Source organism: Stegodyphus dumicola, chromosome 8 (genome assembly GCF_044657685.1).
Source record: "Stegodyphus dumicola isolate Sdum_Otavi_A_Nest chromosome 8, ASM4465768v1".
NCBI classification, from domain to species: domain Eukaryota; kingdom Metazoa; phylum Arthropoda; class Arachnida; order Araneae; family Eresidae; genus Stegodyphus; species Stegodyphus dumicola.
Window position 1 is genome coordinate 91981162 of NC_140775.1, and position 22821 is coordinate 92003982.

The 22821-nt window shown below is 31.8% G+C and overlaps 1 protein-coding gene across 1 annotated transcript in view; it reads left to right on the forward strand.

Annotated features, from left to right (window-relative positions):
• Positions 1 to 22821, forward strand: part of LOC118194229 (uncharacterized) — a 164655-nt gene that overhangs the window by 89346 nt on the left and 52488 nt on the right. The window contains exon 13 of the mRNA XM_035365446.2: positions 17173 to 17251. Within this exon, the coding sequence (XP_035221337.2) occupies positions 17173 to 17251 (79 nt within the window). The remainder of the gene's footprint in view (positions 1 to 17172; positions 17252 to 22821) is intronic.

Here is a 22821-nt window from a genome sequence, read left to right on the forward strand (position 1 = left end):
GTAGCCTCAGATGCATCATTATCATCAATTGTACGTGCAACTAGTGCTTCAGTGACCGCAGGGACCATTAATAGACGCCTCACAGAAAGGGGGCTGAGGTCACGGCGCCCCTTGCGCCAACTACCATTGACCTCTGTACAACGTCAAGTCCGTTTGCAGTGGTGTCGGACTCATTCGCACTGGAATGTCACTGACTGGAGTAGAATAGTCTTCAGTGATGAGTCCCGCTTTGAACTGAGCCTCGATGACCAGCGAAGGCGAGTCTGGAGACGCCCAGTACAGCGGTGTGGTACCAACGAGGCTGTCTTCCGACGGACAGGCCGACAACCAGGAGTGATGGTCTGGGGTGCCATTTCATTTCATAGTAGGACCCCTTTGATTGTCATCCGTAGCAATCTTACAGCCCAGCAATGCATAGATGAAGTTCTAAGGCCTTTGTGTTGCCCTTCATGTCAAGCTACCCTGGGCTTACATTTCAGCAAGATAATGCCCGCCCTCACACTGCACGTTTCTACTGCTTGCCTTAATGCTTGCCGAATGTTACTTGGCCAACAAGGTCATTGGATCTCTGTCCTATTGAGCACATTTGGAGCATATAGGCAGGGGCCAACAAGTTCATCGGATCTCTGTCCTATTGAGCACGTTTGGAGCATATAGGCAGGGCCCTCCAACCAGCTCGGGATGTTGACGATCTAATGCACCAGTTGGACAGAATTTGGCACGATATCTCTCAGGAGGACATCCACAACCTCTATAAATCGTTGCCAAGCCAAATAACTGCTTGCATAAGGGCCAGAGGTGGACAAGCATGTTACTGACTTTTTCACTTTGTGGAAATCATCTTCAATAAATCATCCAATTTTTCTCAAACTGTAATCATTTGTTTTTCTGTACAAAACTTCTACAGATTTTCATCCCATTTGGATAACTCCTTCTGGGTACATCTTTTTTTGTCTAAGAGTGTATATTAGATTTATATATAGCGTTTTTTTAATAGAGGTATTTTGGCACAAAATCAGACTTTTTCTGAAATGACATGCCAATTTTTTACATATCTCAATCCTACCACTCAAATTATGCCAAACTGCCAAGTTATGTAAAAATCGCACCAGTAGTTTTTAGAAAACTAACTCTCAAAATTTTAGCTCCTCAATGTTATTTCAATTTGAAATATACTTATTAATATCTCTTTTTTTATTAAACTTACTTTCGTAAGGAACAGGGAAATACGCAGACTTAGAAATCCACCCTCTCCTTACCCAAATGTTAATCAACGCTCATAAATATTTTGACAGCAGGAAAAACAGTCCATATGTAACAATTAATAATATTATCAGTTATGACCCTACGAATGATCATGTGGTCAAAAGACCAAAGACTGTGCACCATAATTCGAATTGGTAATGTGTTTATTGTATATAGGTGTAAATAGTGTATTTTCTCATTTATTCAAGAACTCTTATTTAACCCAAGATTTATTTTATCCATGTATCTTTTGGAATTAATTCTACACTTCAAACGCACATCATGTGACACGTAGGGATCTATCCCTTCTCAAACCATGCACTGTTTTCCCATTGGCTGTGTGACCCCATGTGACTGACTGTACCTCAATTTTCTAAGATTGTTCTGACCTCAGTGAGGGAGAGATTGCTGCTGAGGAAGTACGTCACTTCTGAACGCTACCATTGCTTATCCATCTCTGCTTGCATAGGTTTTTACCTTCTACATCTGATTTTACCTTCTACATCATATGCTTACATTTAAGTACTGAATTTTTGCCTCTTTTGGACTGCCTTTATTTATTGCTTTGGACTGTTTGTAGGACTTTTATGCTTATTGCTATAAAGAAAGATTGTGCTATGCTTATCTTTTACAAAAAAAAAAAAAGAATACTTGCTATGCTTATCCTTTCCATGACTTTAATTGCTATCTTGTTTGCTCCTTACTAATTAGGACTTTCTAGCTTCATTATGCCTGACTCAGCATCACTGAGACCGATATGCCTTATTGTCAACGAACGCTCGACTACTTCATGTTAAAAATGCCAATTTCATTCCCATGAGTAGCTTCTCTGACCGTACACTGTTTCTGAATAGAAAGTATGCTATTGCAGGTTTGATTTTTTGCCTTTTGGTGAAGTGTTTTACACTGTTTTATTTTGTTAACTACTGCGATTGACGGAAGGCACCTATAAGATCGATGGGACCAAGACTCTGCAAGTCAATGCCCAATTATGATGGAAATAGATTAGATTAAACTTACTTGATTCCTTCTTTTATAATTCTAAATTTAGGATTAATCTAAATATAATTTGCACATTTTTTATGCTTTATTTTTAAAATTTGTATTTTTAAATATTTTTTATAAATTTTTCTAAAAATATTTTGCATTATAACCTATAAAATTTTTAACATCATCTTTAAGTAAATGTATGTCTAGGTACACTTGCAAAAAATTAGATTTTTTTTATTCAAAATTTTCTAAGATGTACATGAATTTATATACTGTGGCGTTTTGAAATCTGGCATCTTTTCTGAGCGATAATAACGCCAAACCATAATATGTACTTTGTTAAAATTATTTGAAAGTATGAACGATGATAATTTCTCTTTCATCTACAATGAAAAAAAGAAAAGGAAAATAGGTTGCTATAAATTAAGAAGTTCGGTAAGTAAATTATTCTTGGCGCAAACTGAAGAAATACACCTCGATAAATTTTTTAATTTCTTCTTCAATTTCGCACCAAATTTTACAAAATTTAATATTTAGGCATAATTTGAGTCATAGAACCGAAATGTGGAAAAAAAATGACATGCAGAGTTGCCAACTCTCCTGATTTAGGCGGGAGACTCCCGATTTTCGACCGCTCTCCCGCCAACCCGATTTACAATATATTTCTCCCGACTTTTTCTTATTCTTAAAATTTCTCACGATTTTTATGGAACTTGGCTTAATACTTTTTTATATGAACAAAAAAATGTTGTTTTTGACGTCTGAAAGCAATTGAATTTTCTCTAGATTATATCTAAAACAAAACCTTGTGAATTAGATAACTCGTGCTTTGTGAGCGAGAGCATATTCGTATCCAGAAACGTCGTTCTCCAGTTCTCCAATGGGCATCGTGCTCCACTGCGTGTCGCCTGGCATATATTAACCAATGAGGACAAAGCAAGCTATTATTTGGATGTTCTTTAGTTACTTCGGTCATTTTGTCTTGAATACACGTGCCTTCGGAAAATAGTTTTAGAAATTATCATCTTTTCTTATGTCCTGCAAAAAAGGTAAAATACTCATGTACGTTTCAAAAATCGTACACAGTTGACTTTCCTTCCATTATTTCCTCAAGGAAATGTAATAAATTTGCAATGTGTACCGCCTGTTATTGCGATTTTTCGATTTCGCATGATGGAAGGGCGGATGTTCTCAAACATGTGCGTATACAAAAACACAAGGACAAAATGAGTTGTTTTGAAAAAAACGAAAAATTAAATTTTTATTGGGAAGCAAAGAACCAAAAAGTTATTGATGCAGAATATCTGTTCTCTGCCTTTTTACTGGAGCACAACCCGCCACTGAATGCATCGGATCACGCTGCAGCTTTATTTAGAAAAATGTTTCCCGATAGTGAAATCGCTAAGAAATACTCAAGTGCAAGAACCAAAACAGGTGCAATTGTTAAAGAAATGAATTTGAAAAATAAATCTTCAGTTATTGATTGCATTAAAACAGCTCCATTCTGCCTATCTACGGATGGAAGCAATAATACCGATTCAAAACTGTATCCAATTAGTGTTTCTTTTTTTAATCCGAAGTCTTCAGAAAATGAGTGCAGTTTAATTTCTGTCCCCACTTTAGAAGGACATTTGACAGGTTTTACTATAGCACGGCTAATTATTAAAACTTTAAAAGAAAATGTAGTTTCTCTGGATAATTGCTTAGCACTTGGTGCTGATAATGCACCAGTATTGGTAGGCTTGAAGACTGGTGTTGCAGGCATCTTAGGAAAGGAAAATTCAGATTTGCAGATTATGAGGTGCACCTGTCACCTCTTAAATTTAGCAGCTGAAAAATGGGCAGCTTCTTTACCAATAAATGTGGATGGATGAACACTTTGTTGTTATTTACTATTATCTTGAAAGGAATTCTAAAGACACCCAGTGGAGTTTAATTGGAAAACTGAAAGAAGCTGATGGAATTTTAAAATATAGTGAACTGTCTAGAATTATGTTGGCCATCTTGAAGTTCCCCATATTAATGCAGAGTGTGAGAGGATTTTCAGTGTTGTTGCGAAAACGAGGACTAAATTTAGATCTAAAATTAGTGATGACACATTAGAAAAACTTTTATTAACAAAATCAGGCCTACGTGGCAATTGCTATGAACAAAATTATGAAGTTTCTTTCTTAAAGAAAGCAAAATCTGCTACTGTTTATAACATTTGTATGAAAACTGATTAAAGTTTTTTTTTCGTGTTCTTAAACGATGCAAGTAATAAAAATGTTTTTTATGTGTAAGGTATTTTTGTGTTGCTTGCATTTAAGAATTAGTTACTATTTAAAGTTAATTCATTATTAAAAACTATATTTTCATCATTTAAAACGTCTTTTTAACATTGTGAAAAATCTCCCGATTTCTTAAAAAAATCTCCTGATTTTTGAGTGTCATAGGTTGGCAAGTATGGACATGTCATTTCAGATAAAGTGTGATTTTATGTCAAAATACCCATGTTAGTGATGCTATATATAAATCTAGTACAGTCAAAAGTCTTTAATCCGGAATGATCTATAATTCGGACCTCAAAGCTAGAAACTTTCTGCGCATGCGCGTTTAATGTATAATGGATGGTATAAGCTAAGGTAAAATGATCTAATTATCTATTTCAGTTAATGTTGCAGATTGCGTTGTTCCTTAATCTTCTAATTGGAGCCAGCTTATTATTTTTTGCATACTGTTAGAGCAATTTTGTAAAAGTAAGCTTGAACTTTCGATTATGTCAAAAAGAATTTCTGATTTTGGAGCTGCCAAAGGATCTACAAAGCAAAAGCATGTTTCAATGTCCATCAAACAAAAAGTGGAATTGCTGCAAAAATTGGATAAAGGCATATCCTTTGTTTCTCTAACCTTTCTGAAATCTGTTTATCAATTTCACGCTGCTCTGCAGGGGGGGACGTCGCTGAGCACAATGAACTGGATGTTGATCTGTGAGCATTATCCTTATCTTCAGGGCAGATGTCTTTATTATATTCGGCTTATAATTCCTTACTAAATGTAGTATTTCATCTCGATGTACTCTGATATGATTTAGATCAATTTCCTCGTCATTATAATTGAGAAACATCCTGAAAGACTTTTTTTTTTTTTTTTTTGGAGGAACAGGTTACTGACTTTGAACTTCTGATAATGATGACTACTTTAGGTATTCTCAATACTAAAGAATTGCACCTGAGCTTTATAAAGAGACTTCATAAACAAAGTGGGTGACCCAAACAAATGGAACTAGAAGCATTGGGTTTGGTGTGTTTGGCACAACATGCTATTTAGCAGAGGTGCCTGATACCTGACAAACTCAATATCAAGAAGAAGAATTCTGTTATGTTTTTATACCAAGAAAATCTCGGGTAGAGAAGGAGAAATTTTATTTATCAAAGAACTTTTAAATATAACATATTATTGTGCGGATAAACTTAATGTGGCATATGTTAATGTAAAACAATATTAAACACAAATATTAAGTAATTAAACTTTTGTTGAGACTTCATAAAATGTTTTGCAGATGTTTACGGTAGATTAAGGCACTTCAGGTCAAATAAAGTTTAATAAATTATGTTGAAAATCATTAGCGGTGGAGAAATAGAATTTGCACAATTTAGATTTCATTAATTCAAAAAATTTCATTTATTGTTGGGAAACATTTTCCCTGTTGGTTCTGCTTAGTAAGATTCAGTGATCTACCAGGACACCAAAAGATGTAATGAAAAAGAGTGAGAGAGTTGGCAGCAGTGTTTTATGTATGTCCTTACTGGAAATTGTCTGATTACTTTAAATTAAAGAAATTAATGAAATTTAAAGCACAAAAAAGCTGCTCTTGCATGTATGCCACATGTCTAATCTGTTTTGCAAATAAATCAGTCTAGATTATGTGTGCATATTTATATTGATGATCATTGTATATGTTATCAAATGATAGGAAGCAGCAGCTCTCTATGTAAATTTTATTGATTTTTCGAGAATATTCTGGAATTAATATATATTGTAAAGTGTATTTGTGAGTGTTGCAAAATAATTGCATAATTCTGATAAGGCCAAAATTCTATAATGGGATGTCATTTTTAGGGGGAGGGGAAGGACATTTCTAAATATTTATTAAAAACTTTATTATGCAACATTATTTTCATTTTTTAAATTCAGAGTAAATGTATCGTAAGTTAAAACACATTTAGTTTCAGTAACTAGAAAATATGCTTATTCGGGGGGGGGTGCTGATCAAAATTAAGTTTTATTCATACTTGTATGGATATGCAATTCAGGTTTTTGAGGCTGTATTGAGCTTTTATAGGTTCTGCCGGATATGCAAAAGTGTGATTCTTGGAGAATGAAGGCGAAGTAAAGCATCAGCAGTGTAATTATCTTGATTTTTTTTTTAGGGAATCCTAGAAAATAAAGCAAGCGAAAATTTGCCCGTAAGGGCTATTAATTTTGCTTTGGCATTTTGCATCATCCAATATAAAATGGCGTTTCACTTTTCAAATTACTGCCACAAATATTAGAATCCTGCATTACAGAAATTAAATAATGAAGAATCTCTGTGAATGTATGTATAGTTGCATGCCTACAGGTTCATAATAGATTGAATGCACACCGTTCCAATGATAGGTTAGTAAAAATTTATTTTATCAAAATAAATACTTCAAAGTTCTAGAATTCCCGCAGTAATACTCTTACAGGAGTTCACAGTACCACAGAGTACAATCAGCAGTTACGCATCAAACTAAGAACATTATAAGGTATTTCTCCCACCTTCCTAGCATGGTGTAGTGGTTCTGCGTGCTGGGCCGGTATTCTAGAGGTCCGTGATTCGATTCCCCGCGAAGGCAATTGCTCAATTTTCATCTTACCTGCTTCCAAAAAATATCCTAATGTCTCTACAGTGGTGCCCGAACTTAAAGGGTGTTGGTGATGATTCTCATTTTTCAGGATTTGGTTTCATAAAAACCTCAGTCGCCCTTTAAAAGAAGGAGTGTGTAAGGTATTTCTCCCACCTTCCTAGTGTGTCTTCGTGATGTAGTGGTTCTGCACGCTAAGCTGATATTCCAGAGGTCCGTGTTTCGATTCTCAGCGAAGGAGATTGCTCATTTTTCATCTTGCCAGCTTCCAAAAAATATCCTGTCTCTACAACGTTAAACACAATGCAATGCAATGTGCATCTAAAGAGAAAACTAACTTGGATATCTCAGTTCACACGGAACTAACAACTCGTAACGACAAATAACTGAGCAACTGAGAGCAGATGCTATCTCTTTGGCCTGGAATAGTTTTCAACCGACCGCCAAGGTATTTTTAGTTCTTTCTGTTTCTCAAAATTACTGGAAAACAATATGAGGTTTGATTACTGTTGTAATTAATATAGTGGTCAATTACACTTATTCAATTTCAATACATATTATGGTAATCTAGGGACCAGACCAAAATCTTGCCAAATTTGGAGATTTTCCCCTAAATTTGAGGATAAAATAAGTTTTCAAAACCGTTGTCAGCTTGGCGATATCTTACCAAATTATTCAGATACCCATTTGCTTAATGTTAAATGCACTTGCCCCTGTATTCTTACTTTTCCGGAATAACTTCTATTTAGAATTTTCATGTTACAAAAGAAATACAACAATTTTACTTATAATTCTACTTAAATTACCTATCTAAGTAGAAAATTCGTAACAGTATGTTTTTTTTTCACATTGTGAAAAACAACGGCATCTGGAGACATCAAATATTGAATAACATAGTTCTCCACTCGAATATGGGCATCTGGAAGCTCAAATTTGGAATTTGTTTCATTATCTATTTCATATTTTGTAAAACTTTTAATGAATTTTTTATTGACAAACTCAATGATTTCAAAGTGAGCAGTGGCAACACTGTACGAAAAAACATTTTTATCTCCACCGTGCAAGACAGAAATGATTAGATATGCTCTTTTAAATATTTTATGCTATTGCTATTGGATTGAATTTTATGGTTTAAGGCTGAAGAACATGATATTTAATTAATAAAGGTTATAACTAACGTTAAAAAAAGCCTCTCTGATCATAATATAAAATCTGAAAGCTTTCAGATTTTTTTACTTTTAACTTTACTATCATTTTACTATTATTTTTTGTTTATTTTTTTAATCCATCTCTTTTACGTACATTCTTTTGAAATGCTACCACATTTTTTTCTTTAGGTACAATCATCTGTGCTTTTCTTAGCCTTGCATTATTTGAATTACTTTTTGTAATGCATAGCTACCAAATCTCCTGTTTTAAATCTTTTGCAAGTATCATCATCTTTAGCTTCATAGAGCATGCCTATAAATTTAAAATTGTGTAAAAAAAAAAAATCATTCTTTTCTAATTCTGATACAGTACTCACTCGTTATCAGAATCACTTCCATTCCAAGCATATTTGACTCTTATAAACAGCAGTTTCAATATTCGAAGTTACTGTATCAATTTTGAACTTATTTAGTAAGGAAGTAGCTAACAGTTTGTCCAATAATTAAGAACTAAGTTATTAATTTTAAATTAATGCTCAAAGTTTTGTTTAAATGATAAAGTTTACTTTTAATTTATTTTTTAATAAATAAAAAGTTTTTTATAGTTACATACTTGGTGAAATTTTAAACTTTTACAAAGAACTGCTGTATCTGTATTTTATTTCGTATTGTTTGTCAACAGTCTTCAACTGTATTTGCAAACTCGTAAAACTGTTGATAGCTTTTCTGATCTCCACCTTTCAACTCATGTTCTTAAGAGTTTGCAATGTTTTTTTTTTTTTTTTTCAGTTGAGCTGGGGTTGGCATGTAGTTGCTTTCTTCTATATCACTTTCTTTGTCAGTTTCAGTTTTTGCAGCCAATTTAGCCTTTTATAACATTGTAATCAGTGGTTTTATGTGCTGTCTCAATATTATCATCAGTTGCAATGCATTCTAAAAATAAATCTTTACATTTTCTCTTTCTGATGCCTGCGATATAAGATTAAATTGTAATTCCTCTGTTTTTTTTTTTTTTTTTTTTTTTTTTTTTTGAAATGAAAACCACATTTTATAAGGCAATTTCTAACTGTGTTTTGGGAGGCTGCTTCGTATGCAATAATTATTATCTGCATAGCCTCTAGTAAAGGTATAGACCTAGTCATCCCCTTCGAGGTGCTTGTATTTTCACAAGATTCAGTTTTGTTTATCTTATTTTTTTTTAACAACACCTCTTTCACTTCACTTTTGAAAACTTATAATACCTTGGTCTAAAGGCTGAATGATAGAAATCACATTTGCAGAAAGAAACAGTAATTTAAACTTAGAATGATCATAGGGATGTGCAGCATAGTTATCTAACAATAAAGCTATTTTTTCAGTTCTCTATCCCATTTCAAAAGGAAATCAATAAAAATACTGCTTCTCATCTATGAGTTCTTGTTAATTAAAGGTAAATTGACTACTTTTAAACATCGAGGTTCTCTACTTTTCCCAATATCCAGTTTTCTTAATTGTTGCATGCGTAATAACACAGTAACATTTTCTTTTAATTTCTTAAAATCAGCTGCTGTTTCACTTTCAAACATTAACTGTGCTCCAGTAATGCTGTGTAAAACAGACCATTATCATTTGTGTTATAAATTTCGTGTGGCTTGTATTCTTTTAGAAGCCCAGATAGAACATCATTTATCTAGTAGTTCTCAACCAAATCATGATCTACCTATTGCACCTATGCAGTTGGCACAAAATTTTTATCCTAGCATTTTAGTGAATTTATGATCAAAAGAGCTCTAGAAATAAGAATATTTTTTAGTCCCATAGCTTGAAACCATCCTAGAAGAGCATTTTCAACGTCTGTTGATGTTTCATCTTTCCCTACTTTCATAAAACATTTGCATTTTTTAGTAGTTCTTTATCAGTTTAGTTTCTTTATGTAAGTTGTACAATGCTGTTTGGGAAATTCCTATTTTAAATGCTGCTACTCTTTGGCTGTATTTATTAAACTTATTATCTCTCATAAATTTATGTTTTTCTTTCAGGCTTAAATATTTCATTTAGTCATTTTCGACATGTTACTAGTTACATGCACAACAAATTAAAAATGTTCCGTCTACTGATTTGTTCAAATCCAGAATTCCTCTTTCTAGCAAGTCGGAAGATAGCATCTGTCTTTGAAGTCGACTTGCCACTTCATGGTTATTGTAGGCATAATCAATGCTCACTTTTCTTTTCTTCCCCCCCCCCCTGCCTACAACCACCACTCCTTTTTCCAATCAAACATTGATAACGTAAAATAATGCAAAAAAGTATTCCGTTTTATTTTCTGATAACACCCTGCAAATTTACACATACGTGCACTTTCATCTTCTATCTACTAGTGTTCGAAAAAAGGAACGTGTGTTCACTTAAGCACTACTTTTTCTTCAATCCTGGAAAACACTCATCTACAAAAACCCTGTTTCCAATGCTTTGTTACTCATAAGATAAAGTACTCTATTGCTCACAGCTCTAGTCTGGACCAAGAGTTTTATGAATAGTGTTTAGGGAAGATTTCCAACACTTTTAGGGGTCTTGATTCAAACTACTCTGGCTGAAATTTCTGCTAAACCCTTTTTTTAAGCACTTCATAACTGGAAGATAGTAACTGAATTAACTACAGACATCTTTTACCAGCCACAAGCAGTTCATTCTGGATGTGAAGAATCAGTCTTTTGCCAATTTGAGTTTTATAAGTGTAGGAGATGACGTTAATAAATGGTGGTTTTATTATTATTATTTATTTATTAGCATGTTTTGGTTCCCGGAAATTTGAACATAATAAGGTGCGGATTTTATTAGCCCATGAGTTTAATAAAAGGAAGGTAGGTACTGTATCTCTAGAAGTCATCTATTCCTAAAAGCTGTTTCCAACGATACTACTGAGTACCCAATTCAGGCTACATTATACTTTATTATTAGTTCTCTTTCTGATATTCAGAAAATTAGTGCAATATCTGATATTCAGAAAGAGGGCAAATTTGAATTATAGCTGTTTAACAAGAACATTTGCCTGAATTTCAATTTTTAACGATCTTTTGTCCATTGAAAATGGCTAAGCATTTTTGGTTTAGTTATCGAGCAAGTGTGTGTTTATTATTTTGGAATGTTTGCCAGAATGCTGTATGTATATTTAAAGCATTAATGTAGGGAATGAAAATGTAAACATATGTTTAAAATTTCGAAAAATCCTAGTAACTGTACAGCTTTGGCATGATTTTGAATGTTGTCGCCAACACCAAAAAAACTTGTTTGCTGCTCAGCATAAATACCTCATTTACTGCTTATCATAATGTCACCAAATCCCAAGTGTATCATATACAGCCAAAAGTCTTTAATCCAGACATCCATAAACCGGAATGATCTATAATCCGGACCTCAAAGCTATAAACTTTCTGCACATGCATATAAGACCTTTACGCATGCGCATATGCGTTTACACACGCGCATAATACCTTTACGCACGCGCATTTAATGTATAATGGACGGTATAAGCTAAGCTAAAATTATCTAATTAACTATTTCAGTTAATGTTACAGATTGCGTTGTTCCTTAATCTTCGAATTAGATCCGGCTTATTATTTTTTGCAGACTGTTAGAGCAATTTTATAAAAAGTAAGCTTGACCTTTCGATTATGTCAAAAAGAGTTTCTGATTCTGGACCTGCCAAAGGATCTACAAAGCGAAAGCATGTTTCGATATCCATCAAACAAAAAGTGGAATTGCTGCAAAAAATGGATAAAGTCATATCCTTTGTTTCTCTAACCATTCTGAAATCTGTTTATCAATCTCCTGCTGCTCTGCAGGGGGAGGGACGTCGCGGCGTGCAATGAACTAGAAGTTGATCTGTCAGCACTATCCTTATCTTCAGGGCAGATGTCTTTATTATAGTCGGTTTATAATTCCTTACTAAATGTAGTATTTCATCTCTGTACTCCGTCTTTGATATGATTTAAATCAAATTCCTCATCATTATAAATATCACGAATACACATCAAATAGTTTTCTAGTTGTAATTTTCTAATTTCGACTATGCGTAATGTGTGCTTTACGCATGCGCGCGTTGAAAGAAATGTTTAATAAAGTAAACAAATAAATATTAAGCTTTTTTTTTTTTTTTTTTTTTTTTTTTTTTTGTAAATTTTGATACCCTTTTATTTCATAAATTAGGGGGTTTCATATTTTTAATTTTATAATTTCTGCATGCCATCTTACCAGATTTAAACTGATGATCTATAATCCGAAAAAACCGATAATCCGGAATCACCGAAGTACAGACGAGTCCGAATTAAAGACTTTTGACTGTACTAGGATTAAGCCTAAAATTTAGGTATTCATGCTGCAGCGCAAGTTAGCACAGTATATGATAGTATTTGCATAATCACAAAACAGCACATAAAAAATATTTTTTTCATTACTGTAGCTGTTATTAAAAAAAAAATAAAAATGGACATTTGAAAAATTTCAATTTGTGTTTAATTAAATTTTGTGTTTTGAGTTGAAAGTTTCTCATTAACATAATTTTAATTCTACCTTTTGTGTCAGATTCATTCATTTTAAACAATGCACACAGTTTCCATTGTGCTGTGTTAATTAATTTAAATATACATCTTTGCATTGAATTATAGATTTTATTTAAAATCAGACCTTTAAAACAAAACAAGTAGTGCATGCTTCTGTGCTTCGGCATGCTGACCAGGTACAGGCAATATTAACAAAATAAGTGTTTTATGTGCTCAAAGAGAATTTCTCCTTTTCCTCTCTTTGTTCTTGCTACATGATAAAAAGTGGGTGAATTTTCTTCTTTCTCTCTTTTTGACTCTTTCTTCTCTCTTCTTCTCTTTCTCCCAGATGCATGCAATCTTGTTATTGCATGCAGCTAGAAGAAATGAGTATTCGTTGTTTACCATTGAATTTAATGCAATTTATTATTGTATTTTAGGTAGGGAATAGGTGAGTTTTCTGTTTCAGTGTATACATTATACTTTACATTTAGTTTAAAGTTAACTTGGACTTTTGGGAAAGTTCTGTAGGATAATGTGTTTAAAGTATAATATTAAGCGGAAACTTTTTTTTAAGAAGTGCAGGCATGACTGAAAATGAGACAGAGAGGTTTAATTCAAGAAATATTTAGATTTGAATTGTTTCTTAAAATAAAAATTGCTTTAAAATGATAAAACTTAATGGGCATGCAGAGTAACTATAAAAATATAAACATGAGAACATACTCGAATTACATAAGGCAAGAAAACTAAGTAAGCTGGTAGTTTATGATGTTAAAGAAAGAAATATATGAAAAAAAAATTTTTTTTGGTCATTTCTAAGGTATGAATTTAAAAATTTTAGTGTGCTAGTAGACATGAAAAATTTCAGTATGATCAAGGCTTGAATTCAGCCGATGTCCAATTCTAGTACTTCCCAATTTTTTAATGAGATCATAATTCCAATCAGAGGTCACTGGAGCTCCAAGTAAGACAAATTCCACTGTATTAACAGAAATTATTAAATTGTAGTATTAACAGAAAATATTAATACCCCATTTTATTTTGGATTGAGTAAAAACTGGTCGTCATACTATATACAGAATGTAATTTCCCTAAAGTAAAATATGCAGGAAAACTTCAAGGAAGAAAATTCTCCTTGTGAAAATGCAAACCTTTCGGGAAGAGGAATATTTATGGGCTGTAATCATTTGGTTAAAATGTGTTTAAATTGATTCCAAGCAGAAATAAAAGTTCACTTTTGTCAGAGTGCAAACAAGACTAATTATAAAAGTAACTACTTTTTCTTTATCGTCTCCGTAAGCTGTTAAATGATTAGCGGATGTTGACTGTTAATCTGACTTCATTTCTTTCTGACATTTCTTTGTTTAATTTTTTAATCTATAATTTTTTTTTATTTTAATCTAGGGTTTATGATATTTTTATTCATTTTTTATGCATTATCTGTTATTGTGTTTACTTATTTTTATTCCTGTGCCTAATGAAATTCTTCAGATGCTCCAACACTTATAATTTTTGAGGCGGTGTGATATTTGCCGAAGCTTAGAGCTTCTTTACATTTAAGTCTTGAAGAACAGTTCTTCAATAAAATAAGAAATAAAAATAGCTGTGTAAAACTTTATAAAGATGTAATAATAAAAAAAAATTTAAATTGATTGATACATGCTTTCATAAAACAAGAGGGGCCTTTAGAGGACCTTATCAGGCTGCTGATTTCTCAAATACATAAAACTGCATAAAAATGATAAATTTAGGTAAGTAGAATCTGCATGATATTTCTTACTTAGCATGATTTTATAAGTAGCAGTTAAAAAATTATGTGAAGACCATATAAAGAAAATAACTTCTCAGTTTATTTCAATCATGAAGGATGATCACAAGAAGCCAGTATACAAATGATACCATGTGTAAATAAACATTAGTAGAATTTGTAGTATGATAAGTGAAATTTAAAAGATTGTGTCTCTGATTTTGCTGATACAGTCAAAAGTCTTTAATCCGGAATGATCTATAATCCGGACCTCAAAGCTACAAACTTTCTGCACATGCGTAAACGCATAATGCGTGTACGCATGCGCATGATACGTTTACGCATGCACCTATGCATTTACGCATGTGCATAATGCGTTTACGCATGCACGTTTAATGTATAACATACGGTATAAGCTAAGCTAAAATTATCTATTTCAGTTTATGTTGCAGATTGTGTTGTTCCTTAATCTTCTAATTGGATCCAGCTTATTATTTTTTGGAGACTGTTAGAGCAATTTAATAAAAGTAAGCTTGAACTTTCGATTATGTCAAAAAGAATTTCCGATTCTGCAGTTGCCAAAGGATCTACAAAGCGAAACCAGTTTTTACTCAACATGTTTCGATGTCCATCGATCAAAAAGTGGAATTGCTGCAAAAAATGGATAAAGGCATATCCTTTGTTTCTCTAACCATTCCGAAATCTGTTTATCAATTTCACGCTGGTCTGCGGGGAGACGGGGGTAACATTGCAGCGCGCAATGAACTGGAAGTTGATCTGTCAGCACTATCCTTATCTTCAGGGCAGATAATTTTATTTTATTCGGCTTATAATTCCTTACTAAATGTAGTATTTCATCTTGATGTACTCCGTCTTTGATATGATTTAAATCAAATTCCTCGTCATTATAAATATCACAAATACACATCAGATAGCTTTCTGGTTGCAATTTTCTAATTTCGACTATGCGTGATGTACGCTTTACGCATGCGCACGTTAAAAGGAATGTTTAATAAAGTAAACAAATAAATATTAAGTTTTTTTTTTTTTTTTTTTTTTTTTTTTTTTTGTAAATTTTGATACTCTTTAGATCATAACTGCTCTTTATTTCGTAAATTAAGGTTTCATTTTTTAATTTTGTAATTTCTGCATGCCATCTTACCAGGTTTAAACTGATGATCTATAATCCAGAAAAACCGAAAATTCGGAATCTCCGAAGTCCCAACGAGTCCGGATTAAAGACTTTTGATTGTATCAGCAAACAATACAGTTAACTGTACTAATGTGCAACTTTAAATCAGACACTAAGTCAGTAATTGATTAATATAATTAATTCACTGATTATGCTTGGATATATATTATAATGTGATCTCCATAAATCAATCAAAATTGAATTATGACTCTGGAATGTAAATTGTTTGCATATCTTACCTGAAAAAATTTCCAAATCAAACCTTAAACCTGGTGAATTTAAAATTTTTATCATGCGCATTTTATTGTGGAATGTGCTATGCAATATTTAACCATATATTAATATGCAGTTACTATAGCCCACTTTTGCATTCATGTAATTCTAACTTCTAGTCATTAATACTTTTTTTTTTTTTTTTTAATCTAATTTTCAGCAGCCTACCCTTTATAAAAATTCAAGATATACCTTTATTTTTTTAGCCTTTACCGAGGAAAATGTTTTTCATAAATAAATAAAATTGATTCAATTAATAAAACTTGAATTGTGCAATTTCACTTCCCTATCACTAAGGATGAGTATAATTTTTCTCATTAAATTTTATTGGGTCTAGATTGTTTTAGTTTACTATAGATATTTGTAGAACTTTGTATGAAAATTTCAATCAATATGTCATCGATTAATTTTTTATCTGATATAGTACCATTGCTAAGTTTACCCACTCAACAATATGCTAAGTGTTAATGATTTTACAGTATGAATTATTAATTTTCTTTTTATTATGTTTAAAAATACTTAAAAGCTTAATAATAAATAAAAGCTTTCTGTCCTTACTCAGGAATTTCTCCGTTTAAAATTGTAAGAAAAATATAAGATGACAGCTAAAGAACTTCAAATTTAAAATATCTAATTAAATATTAATATGTTTTATATCAGGATCATATTATAAATAAGTGAATTACCAAAATAATGCACTGTAAAGATAATTTAAGTCCACTAGGAGTTCTTTTGAAATGTTTTCTCTGTGTAGCTCAAAAACTTCCATTTTTTTAATATTCCAAGGTTGACAGCTGTGATAATATATACTTATACCAAATGTATTTCGTAGGTATTTTAAACAAATTTCAGTTACAAGAATTTAGCAAAATGTTAACTGTGTTATTTTATTTAATTCAGTAAGAAAATGATGTATGATACAGTGTGAATGGTAGTATATGTTCTTTAAAACTTGAAAAAAAAAAAAAAAGAAAAGAAAAGAAAAGAAATATGTAACAAAAATTTAGCAAAATGTTAACTGTGTTATTTTATTTAATTCTGTAAGAAAGGCTGTATGATACAATGTGAACAGATACAAATGTTTTATTTAATTTGCAATTTTCTTAATTGCTTTTTTTATAGTTATTTAATTAAAAATATCATTTAGTGACTCTATATATTTATTATATGTTTTATTTTTTCTTAGATCCCATCTTCTAAAAATGATCATGTTAGTGAAAGAAATCAAAGCAAAAGTCATAGTGAAAATACTGATTTTCCAAGAGGTATATATAATTTTTATGCAGAAAGTAAATTTATTAACATTAGTGAATTATTTTCTTTTCAATTTGCACTTCAGTTTTTTTAGTTATACAAAGTTAATTTCTTTTTTGTGTAATATTGCAAGTATCTTTCTGTTAGTTTTAAAGTTTGGCTTAAAAAATTACATTAATGCAATTAAATTCCTTGAATGAAACTTGTTAAAAATGTGTAATTATAAGTAATTTCTGATCTTTTTTTCCATGGTGCATTTTTTAAAAATCATATTTAACTCATCTGTATCACGACCAATCCACCTGAACACGGCCCTATATTGAGACAACCAGAACCGCCCCAAAACGGCCGAGATTGCGATCTTGTTTCTTCCCTTCCCCTAAAGTATGCAGTAGCAGGTGCAGTTTTCCCAAATGCATTGTATCAGTTTACTGCAGACAGCTTGTCCTAAGAAGTTTCTTATCTTTTGGTTGCTCGTGACATTTCATTGTTGATTCTTTCTTGGTACAGTATGCTTTTTAAGCTTTATCAAAATGCGAAAATATTGCAAAGTTTTAACGAGAAATTGAGGCTATTCTTTTTAATCATACAGATGAGTTAGATTTGGAATCAGAAGATGGTGATAGTAAAGAAATAGAAAGTGAAGTAAATGATAATGAAGAAGAATTATTTATAATAGAAGATGAAGATAAAACCTGGTCTACTCATGTTAACAATGGTGCCATAATTTTGTCCACATTTAACAGCTTTTCAGAACCAATTCATAATTTACCTGTTGGGGCTTCACCTTTACAATATTTAAAGTTGTTTCTTACGGATGAAATTTGTGAATTAATTCTCACAAATACAAATAAATATGCTGAATTCTGTGCAAGAAAGCATGGCATTGTAGATCACCAATGGGAAAAAATTTCATCCTTAAAAGAAATACGGACATTCGTTACAGTCCTTCTTATAATGAGTGTTGCAAAATTACCAAGTATAAGTGATTATTGGTCAAATAACGCAATGCTTGGAAATGAAATGGGGAAGAAAATGATGCGCAGAAAGAATCAAGCATTATTTTCAATTATTGGAAATCAGGCATTATTTTCATTTGTCAGATAGGTAAACTGAAGTTAAAAATAGCGAAAAGAACTTTGCATATGCACAAAAATTAGAGCCCATCATTTCATATTTCAGCAACATTTTGTGCCTTATGCTGAAGTATCAATTGGCGAAGTGCTAATTAAATATAAAGGTAGATGAGGGATTGTGCAACATATGCCTATGAAACCAGCTAAGCGTGGATTAAAGATATGGATTCTCTGCACGTCACACTTAGGATATACTTACAACTTTGAACTTTATTGTGGTAAGAAAGATCAGATATACTTACAACTTTGAACTTTATTGTAGTAAGAAAGATCAGATACCAAGGTCAGAAAAGGGTTTAGGATATGACATAGTTATGCACTTAATAAAAGCACTGAAAAACAAAGGGCATTAAATATATTTTGACAGATTTTTCACCAGCGTAGACTTGGTGTCTGAGTTATATAAATCTGGACAATTATCATGTGGAAATGTGATGACAATTTGGAAAAACATGCCTGAGAACATCAAGCAAATGAAGCTGGGAAATCAATACATCAGCATAGTTACGCAATGCAAAAGCCTGCCGAATTTACTTTATTCATCCTGGTTTGATAAAAAATTGATACACGTCATTTTCACAAACTGTAAAAATGAACCATGTTTTACTACAAGAAGAAAAGGCTCTGGAAAAAATATAGTACCATTTCCACCCATGCGAGTGTCAAGTACAGTAAGAATATGGGAGGTGTAGATCTAGCAGATGTGTCGAAAATATTGCTCAGCTTCTAGAAAATCCTTGAAATGGTGGATGTACATATTTTGGTTCCTTTTAGACACGGCAGTGAATAATGCCTTTATAGTTCAGAGTCATTAATTATCCAACTGTAAAGCGACCAAAGCAGCTATATGCAGGTTATATTTGAAAATAAATTATAAAAGCCCTTATAGGTGCTTTTTTTTTTCTCTAAAGCGCTTGTTTTTTTTTTTTTAATTTATTTATTTATTGATTGATTGATTTTAAGTGCTTCCCCCACCCCCCGCATCAATGCCGCAACTAAATAAACAACTTTTTTCTTTCTTATCTTGAGCGTCAGACTGTGAATCATACTTCCGGAAATAGCTTTCTCCGCATTAACGTAACCTTTAATCTTTGATTCGTGCGAGTAGAGACAGGTGCATATCGTTCTATTGGTCAAAGAGTTGTGAAAGGGGTAGAAAATTTCGGTATATTTCACATACTTTTCCTTCCACCCACAGACTATAAATGTTCCAAATCTCACGTGGTCAGTTCATATTCGTGTTTATTACGATCGCTATGCTTATATTATAAGCATAAATATGAGTATTTATAATATATTTGATGTAAATGCTGAAGTATAGCAAAAGTTTAAAAATGGGTAGGTGTGTTTTTAACACAGATTGGCTTTCTAAGGGAGAATATTATGAATGGCTTAAACAAAGCAAAAATAATCGCAAAGCCATGTGTTCCTGGTATAAAACTGAAATCAAAACAGCAAGTATGGGCGAGTGCTTTAAAGTGTCACATGGATCGTAAATAAACTTTTTTGTATTTAATTATTATTAATTCTTGTGTGAAAATAAAAAAATTAAATCTCCCATGAACCGCTGATTTATTTATTTATTTATTTTTAAAAATTTCATTTTGTTCTTTTGAAAAGCTTTTGTCATACTAGTCATTTACTATATTCCCCCTCTTCCTATTATTTCTGCATTTTATGCGTATCTTCAAAGTTGGTAATTTTGGGATTGCATTTTTATTTTTTTTGCCAATGCATGCTACAATACGGAAGAGGGGTCATAAGGTTCCGGATCCTCCCCTTTCTGCAAACAATCTCAGATATTCAAACTGTTACAGTTTGCAGCAGTAGACTGGTTATTATTTTGTCACTTAACCAATATGGATTGAATAGAACTAAAAGTTATGCGGTCTACCAACCCAAGTGAAGCGTGATTCTATTCCGGAAATTTAATGCAATCTGTTCAAAATTACAATGTAAAACACTCCAGATTTGTAAGTCTCATTCTGTTCCTTTATTTAGTTTTTAATTCAACAAATACTGGCAGCTGTTGATTCCAATTGTGTAATATCACGTGCAGAAGAATTAAGGTGCATGTATTGCGCAATAACATTTGCTTTATTTTGCAAAGATGTGTTAATTACAAAAGAGACGAGAGCGGCTGCTTCATCAGCTCATTCACAGTATCAGTTATATTTGGAAGAACAGAAGAAAAAAAAAAAAGAAATTATTGAAAATGAAAAAAGAAAAGCAGAAGAATCAACAGATGAATTGATTTCTCTTAAAAGAAAGAAAACTCTTAGAAAGGGAAGTTAAAATGCTTGAAAATAAAGCAAATTAACTTGCTGAAAAGACTTTAGTCTTTTAAATAAATCTAATGAAATGTTAAAAATTATTTGTGAAAAACAAACTCTCTTAAGAGATTTGGATTCAGACATTAATGAAAAGAAAGAAAAGAAAAAATCAAAAATAAATTTAATATTAATAATTAATAAGTATAAATCTTTTTTCATGTTTCTTTTTCTTATGTTGTAAAGTACTTTGTATGAATATAATAAATACTGTTTATTATTATTTATTTTCCTTAAACTGATATTTCATCGTTAAATCTTGTAATATAGTTTAGTTTTGCATAGGGTTCTTCCCCCCTCTCATTGTAAACTAGTTCTTTAAATTGAACTGTTATTTGCAATTAAAAAATAATTGTAATTGTTTTCCATGGTTGAGCAATGTTGATTCTCTCTTTAAATACTGAATTTCTAAGATTTTGAATTACGGTTAAATCTCATTTTCATTTTAAGGTTATGTTGTTAAAAAGGTGCTTATTTTTTTCTTAAAATAGGCTTGAAAGGTGCTTATTTTTTTCAATTAAAATGTGGCTACGAACCCTATAGATAACTTTAAAATTAGAACTGATTGAAGAATCCGCATCGCAAAATTCGTTTCGAAAACGAACCTGAAGCATATTTTCGCCTAGTGCATTTCATGATCACAAATGTCGAAAAATTAATGGTCATAAATGCACTTGTGTTCGATGTAAAGAATTGGGGGAAAAAGATAAACTCGGTGAGGTGTATTGAAAGTTCTTGGGAGTATGATATATGCAGAATGTGCTTGTGCAAATCATGTTTTTGGGCTTCGAATTTAATTTACTGAAATACACAAAAGATTTTCAGGTACAGTTCTCTTATCAAGACCGGATTCAGAAATGTGTGTATGTGTGTGTTTGTTTGTGTATGCATGTATATACTGTAAGTACGAGTGTATGTGTGTATATATGCATAGACACATATATGCATATACATACACACATGCATACACTCTATATTTCTGATCGGTTCTGATTACAGAACAGTATCCAATTTCAAAAAAGTGAAAACATTATTGCATCATCACAAAAACGTGTATAAATGTGAAATCAACAGCAATATGTATATAAACATAGATATATTTATGCAAGCGATACATTTAAGTATGCATATATGCATTTAAGTATTCTACAAATTTATATGAGTGATAATATGCACATGCATATTTACCTATAACATATGCAAAAATAATAATATACATATATAATTAATTAATGAAAACATGGAAAAACAATTACATTTATAAATATGCTTTGAAACTCATGCAATAAATAAAATCATAAAAAAGTATAGAAACTAAGTTTATTCCTCACAAAGATGGATCGAACAACTGATCAGCAAATGCGCAAAGACCCTCATTATTTTTAGAAAAGGAAAAGAAAAATGACATTATAATCTTTGATAAAATAAAATGAAAAAATAATGCATCACATTGACTAAAAAATAGCAACTTAACGTGCAAAGAAAGAAAGTACATGAAGTGAAATCTTAATCCTTCATTCAATAAAAGAAAAAACAAGAAATTCTTGTAAAAATGAAATTAAAAAAATAAAATTATTTATTTATATTATATTCATCACGAGGTGTTAGAGTAGTCTGTTGTATATGACAAAGTACGAGAGATTTAGTGAAGGCATGGGAGTGATTTTCCCAATTGAAATTGGCTCGTATTTACGTTAAACATGATAATAATAAATATACGTATTTTACTTAGCGGGGTCCATTTTTATATGCTTTATAAAAACCCAGAAATATTTCGGTACTTAACAGAATTATGACAAAATATTTACTCTTTAAACCAGAGCTATTTTATCATACATTTTAAACAGCAATAAAAGTGCAGTTTAAAATTTTAAGGATTAAATTTATTTTTAATCAATTTACATCTTCATATAAAAATAACGGAAGTAAACAAAATCTCAGTCATGATCAGCCAGAAAGGCTTGTTGGTCTGACCTTCAGAATAGGTTTATAAAGAACAGAGTCAAAGGCTAATGGAATCTTTGTTAGAAAGTACAAAGGATGTCATTCGAAATCTTCGCACCTATTTTCTGCGTTAATGGACGGGTAGGGGAGGAAATTTCTGTGCAACTGGAA